Source organism: Phocoena sinus, chromosome 17 (assembly GCF_008692025.1).
Source record: "Phocoena sinus isolate mPhoSin1 chromosome 17, mPhoSin1.pri, whole genome shotgun sequence".
Lineage (NCBI taxonomy): Eukaryota > Metazoa > Chordata > Mammalia > Artiodactyla > Phocoenidae > Phocoena > Phocoena sinus.
Window position 1 is genome coordinate 78038826 of NC_045779.1, and position 6179 is coordinate 78045004.

Consider the following 6179-nt stretch of genomic DNA (forward strand, 5'->3'; position numbering starts at 1 on the left):
CTCTGCCCTGACAGTGAACGTGGCATGGGAGCCCGCCCAGCCCCAGCGTGGACTGTGGAACAGGGCTACCCCTAGATCTCCTTCTTCAGGGGTTTTCAAGAACCCCGCAACCCGAGCCCAGGCTGGGTGTGGACTGGATGAAAGCCCAGTTGCCTCAGTCCAGCTGCTGCCAGATGCATTCTCAGAGCCTTGGGACCTCAGCGACCACTCCTTAAACCCACCCATCCCGGGACTCCAGTACTGACCTAAGGAGGCGGCCTCCAGGGCCACTGGCAAACGCCTTCGTTGGAGAGGCCTGGAGGCCGGCCGGCCGGGCCTTCTCTGGGCCTTCCCTCCCGGCCTCGCAGAAAAGAGGAAGAGGACGCCTACTGTGCGTGGCAGTCTGCCAGGCCAGGCGTCCCAAGTGCCTAAGGCAAGGCCTTTGAATCGATTGCTGAGTCATTTACATTTACTGACTCTTCCCTCTCCTTCCGGGACGTTATTTGCTCCATCTTCAAAAAAGTGCAAAGGGTGGGAATGCTTGGAAATGAGGTTGCGGTTATCAGGACCTTTGGGGAGGAAGGGGTGAATGTGGGGGGAGGGGTAATGAAGTTACAGGCTGAGACTGAAAAGGTGTATTGGGGCCAGACTGAGATACTCCCTGAACCCGCCGCATATGGGGCTGTCGCCCTGCGAAAGTGGGGAGCCAGCCCCTGGCGGTTCTAGAGTAGAGGAGGGTCGGTTTCCAGCAGCCTCCAAGCAGCGCCGCTAGGGACCGGCCTATGTCCATGTGTCCTGCCAAATTCCACAGCCTAGGCCGGGGAAGTGCTGGAGACTCTGACCCTCGGAGATCAGAGGCGGAATCTCCAGGGTCACTCCAAGTCTTCAAGAGCCAGGGAAAGGCGCGAGGGGCTCGCGCTCGCAGAGGGCGGGCAACGCTGCGGGAGACCCGGAACGCTCCTGCGCCTGCAGCGCGGGGAGTCACCGCCAGATGCCGCTGTGGTGCTCGGAGCGCCGCCCTGTGCCCCGCCCGCTCCGGGAAAAGCAAAAGCGGCGCGGGCTGCGGGGGTGGGACGGACCACTGAGAGCGGGGAGGGGGGACCCGGGGCGGGGGGCGGGGCTCCGCGCAGGCCTCCGGCGCGTCTCCCCCCTCAGCCAGCCTCGCGAGATGGTTCGCTCCGGCCGCGCTGCGCTCAACGGTTCCCAGGCTGGCCGGCAGAGCTGGGGCATCAGGGCTGCATTGCCGCGCGCGCTGTCGGCACCAGCGCCGAGGGCCCCGCAGCACCGCTGCGCCCGCCGCCGCGATGCTGGGGCTGCTCATGGCGGTGCTGGCCCTGGCGCTCGCCTACTTCGCGCTGCTGGACGGCTGGTACCTGGTCCGCGTGCCGTGCGCCGTACTGCGCGCGCGCCTGCTGCAGCCCCGCGTCCGTGACCTCCTGGCTGAGCAGAGCTACTCGGGCCGCGTGCTGCCCTCGGACTTGGACCTGCTGCTGCACATGAACAACGCGCGCTACCTGCGCGAGGCCGACGTGGCGCGCGCCGCGCACCTGGCCCGCTGCGGCGTGCTCGGGGCTCTGCGCGCGCTCGGGGCGCGCGCCGTGCTGGCCGCTTCGTGCGCGCGCTACCGCCGCTCGCTGCGTCTGCTCGAGCCGTTCGAGGTGCGCACCCGCCTGCTGGGCTGGGACGACCGCGCCTTCTACCTAGAGGCGCGCTTCATCAGCCTGCGCGACGGCTTCGTGTGCGCGCTGCTGCGCTCCCGCCAGCACGTGCTGGGCACCTCGCCGGAGCGCGTTGTGCAGCACCTGTGCAAGCGCAGGGTAAGCGTCCCCCGCCCCGAGCGCACTCCTCCCGCTGGACCCTGAGGACTCATGGTCCCTGCCCCCTGCCCCTGGGGAAGGCCTGCCGCCTACCCGTTTTGGGGTGCCCCTGTCCGGCCGAGTACCGCTGCAGCCCTTTCCTTTGGACCCAGGGCCTTCTTCACTGATGCCATTCTTCTTGGGACCTCTCAGGGTCCCCTCATCAACTCTCTGTAGTCGGACTCAGCATGCTCCCCTCCTGCCATCCCTTATTAACCCCTCAAGGCTCCCTGCCCCACGCTACGCCTTTTCCAGAACAGGGAAGGCCAGACCAGGCGTCTCCCAAAGAGTCTAAGTGTGGCTTGGAGTGCGGAGCCGGCCTCACTGGTCCTTGGTTCTGAATGTAGCATGGAAGCCGGGTGGGGGTGGGGTGGGGAGATGGGGGCTGGGGCGTTAGTGAGAGGAGGTTGCTGGGAGTTCTCAAGGACCTGAGAGCCCTTTCACCCAGCTTAGACCTGAGGGGCTGGGTCACCATCACCTGGGTTAGGGGTGAGCCCTGAGCCCTATAGCGCTGCAAGCCCTTCTGCCTTTTCCAGTTGGAGAAAAGAAGGCTGCAGCACCTGCCTGGGGCACAAGGCCCCTCCCCAGGGCCTGCTCCTCCCAGCACAGCCTGCTGCCGCATCATGGCACCCGGGCCCTGGGGATGCTGCTGCGGTGCTGGGTGCCAGGGCAGGCTCCTGCTGCAGGCACGTTCCTAAAAACATGCTTGGAGCCTCCATGCCAAAGCCAGGCCCGCTGGGCCCGAGGTGCCCTCAGGCAGGGTGCTGCCCTCTCTGGCCCTGGACAGGAGCAGAGGAGGGACACAGCCGCACGTTAGTCACAAGAGGCTAGCCTTTCCTTTATATCGAAGGTGGGGAAACTGAGGCTCAGAGGGGCAATGCGAACTGCTTGAGGCTGCACAGTGGGCCACAGGCCCAGTCCCCTGGTTTTCTGTCTCTTTGAGTCAGGGACGCCCCCAAAGGGCCTGGATGCCTCCCACCCCGCGCCCACAGAGGTGCTCTGCATGTCCCTTCATGCGTCAGGAGGCTGGGAGGGGATGGCCATCGAGGCTTTAAATCGATGGGCTGAGAGCTGCGAGCAGAAGGTGGAGGAGAGGGAGCCAGGGCCACTGTCCTGCAGGGGAGGGTGGTCAGGCGGGGGCTGATGGGTGAGACCTACATGAGAGGCAGGGGGCGCCCACACCATGGCATGGCGAGGACACTCGGCCACAGATGGCCAGGAGTCACCCGGCCTGAGCCCGTGGGTCGGGAGGGTCCCGGGTGCAGTCCTGGGTTTAGTGTGGGACAGGCTGAGCCCAGTGCCCAGAGATCTGCATGCTGAAAGGCTGGTGTGGGGCAGCACGGCCTTGCAGGGAGAGCTGGGCTACAGCCAAGTCTGGATCTGGTGATTCCAGCTGGGCTGGGAGGAGGATGCTTCCAGGAGCCAGGCCCGGCTCTGCCCAGACTTACCCTGTGACCCGACTCTGAGCACCTCTGCCCAGCCTCCCTGACGCCCTGAGGTGGGCGGGCATTCCCCCTCCTTCCTGAGAGGCCCGCAAGTCCTCGGACCCCTCCAGCCTGGCCCAGCCCCTTGCCCCGTCACAAAATGGTGGCCGAGTTTGCAGGGAGGCGGCTGGTGTGGCTGAGCAGGAGGGCGCAGGAGCCCGGTGCTGAGCTGCGAGGTGGCGTCCGGCTCCTGTTGGCGCGCTGAGAGGGGGCCTCAGGCATGGCCCTGTCCTGGGCTCTCCTGGCAGAGCCACTCTGACGCCGCTTCTTCCCCTCCATCCCCTGCCCTGCCTCTGGCCGCTCTGGGTCTCCCGTCGCCCCCTCCAACCAGCTGGCTTCAGAGGTTTTTGCCCCAGATCTGGGAATGTGCAGAGGGCTCAGTTGCCACCCAATGGGGGAGACAGGCCTGAGGAGGGGCATGGTACCCCGAGAGCTGGGATGGGGAGGAAGGACGCCTGGGAGGGGCTGGGGCTGGGGAACGGTGTGAGCCGAGGTCCAGACGTGTGAAGACAGCAGCCTGGCTGTCCCCGCGCCCCCCCCAGCCCTGCTGGTCCCCATGGCAGCGGGTGGCCCGTGGGAGTCTCACCCTCGTCTTCCCCTGCAGGTGGAGCCCCCTGAGCTGCCAGCCGACCTGCAACACTGGATCGCCTACAACGAGGCCAGCAGCCAGCTGCTCCGGGCCGAGAGCGGGCTCGGCAGTGTTGTAAAGGACCAGTGAGCGCCACAGCCTACCCGCCCTGCCCACCAGCCTTGACCTCGGGGCAGTTGCCCACCTTTCCCCGCCTGCCAGGAGGCAGAGAACGCAGAACGGGCTGGCCGGGCTGGGCTCTCTCTGAGCTGGAGTGGGCTTGTGACCGGCCCAGCCCCCTTCGCACGCCCAGGGCCCTCCCCCGCCCCCATTATTGATGCCCCTCTCCGCCCCGTCCCAGGCGAAGCACAGGGTGCGGGTGACACAGGCACCCAGACCAGCTCCGACGCGCTCAGGATGACAACGATGGGAAAACTGGGAGGCCCAGGGCCCTTGGCATGCAGGCAGCGGGGTTTGGGGGTGGCCCACCCAGCAGGTGCAGCCCCGTGTCCGTGTGTCTAGCTGGGGGAGAGTGCCTGGAGCAGGGGACTGGCTGGAGTTGCCCTGAGCACCGGAGCTTGGAGTCCGAGCTGCCGTGGGGGTGAGGCCCAAGCAGTCCTGGAGGCAGGGCTGGGGCTGGCCGGGGCCGGGGCCTGGGCCTGGGGGCCGGGCACGTCAAGGAGCTGGGAAGGATCAGAGCAGCATTTCAAGGCAGATCCCTCTGGCTGCGAGTGAGGGAAGGGGAGGCCCAGGGCAGAGTCTGGCAGACCAGGGCTCAGGCAGGCTGACCCAAGGGCACTCAGGAGGGAGGCCTGGCCACCGGGCTCCTGGGATGGGGCAGGTCCTGCCGCAGAAGCTTGTGGCCCTGGAGCGTGTGCTGGGGCCAGTGCAGGCCAGATGGCGCAGGGGCTCCAGTGGAGGTGGTGAACTGTCGTAGCTGGGGGTGTCCTAGTTGGGGCCTGCTGCTGAGGAGGGATTGGGGCGTGGGATTCTGCCTGGGTGCCCTCACCCATCTTCACCCTTCAGTGCCCATAGGACTGTGCTGTGTGACGCTGCAGGGGCGTCCTGCCCTCTCTGGGCCTACAGCACCTCAGTTGTCTGCCCTCCTGCTGGGGCTGTCCCTGCCTGACATTCCACCCCGCTGTTGACTTTCTTCCTTCCTGTGCAGAGAGCTGCTTCCCTCAGTGGGCTGAGGCTGGAGAGGGTCTTCTTGGTTTTGCTTGAGTGGCTCTGTCCTGGCAGCTGCTCTTGGGGCTCCCTGATGGCGCCACCGGCCGAGGGCTCCCACTCCTGCCCAGTCTCCCGCCTTGTAGCTGGGGAAGGGAGGCCTGGAGAGAAGCAGGCACTGGCCCGGAGCCTCCAGGAGCGCTGAGGGCAAAGCAGGTGGGCCTTGTCCCTGGCTGGCTGGGGACAGAGGTCAGGGCTCTGGGTGTGGGATTACTGCTTTCCCGTGTGGGGGGCTGCCCAGGGCAGGGTGCCTGCTCACCTGTGCCCCTGCAGCTGCCCCCTCCAGCCCACGGGGCAGGCCAGAGCAGCTGGGGCCCAGGACTGCCCCCTTGCCACCCAGTCCACGACCCGTGGCCAGCTGGAGCCGGGAGCACAGCCACACCCCTCATGTGTCCCCACAGTGTCACCTGCCTCAGCCACTGTGGGGACCTGCAGTATTTCTGTTTTATTTAAAGAAAGCCCAAGAGTAAAGGGTCTTAAACGTGAGCTTGCTGGGGAGTCCTCATTTCCGAAGCCCTGGTCCCCCAGGGGTGTTTTCTGGCGTGGGGGTCTGTCGGGCTTGTTGGGTGAGCTTGGGGACCACGCTGGCTGGCTGGGATGCTGTCCACATTCCACAGAACATGGGGTCGAGGCCAGAAAGGAGCTGCCCCAAGCCCCTCTGGCCCTGGTCCTCTCCTCATCTGCAGTTTTCCACAGGGACTTGGGAGGTCATGCCCCAGAGTCTGGGTCTGGGCCCCCAGGCTCCTGGGGTCACTGGGCAGGGTGTGGGTGCCAGGGGGGTCAGAGGTCAGTGGGCCTTGATGCGTGGGGGCCGGGGGAGCATAGGGGCTGTTCCGCAGGCTGCTCCAAGAGGGCAGGGAGTGGGACCCCTGGGATGTAAGGCAGGTGAGTGATGGAGGTGTGGGTGGTGTCCATGCTCTGACCACCTGCCCAGGAGGGCCCAGCACTGGGACCTGGGAAAGAAGGGCAGTTGGAAGCAGCTGGGTTTGCAAGAGGCATTCAGCGATGGGACAGTGGGGCTGGAGAGGCGGCGAGCAGGTCAGCGGTTTGCTGCCAGGGTGGTCG

At 66.3% G+C, this 6179-nt stretch overlaps 1 protein-coding gene across 1 annotated transcript; it reads left to right on the forward strand.

Annotated features, from left to right (window-relative positions):
• The first annotated feature begins 1213 nt into the window (after positions 1 to 1213).
• THEM6 (thioesterase superfamily member 6) lies at positions 1214 to 5590 on the forward strand. The gene is made up of 2 exons (XM_032610543.1): positions 1214 to 1796; positions 3924 to 5590. Exons 1-2 carry the CDS (start codon positions 1284 to 1286, stop codon positions 4035 to 4037), a joined length of 627 nt encoding a protein of 208 aa, XP_032466434.1. The 5' UTR covers positions 1214 to 1283; the 3' UTR covers positions 4038 to 5590.
• Positions 5591 to 6179: the final 589 nt, after the last annotated feature.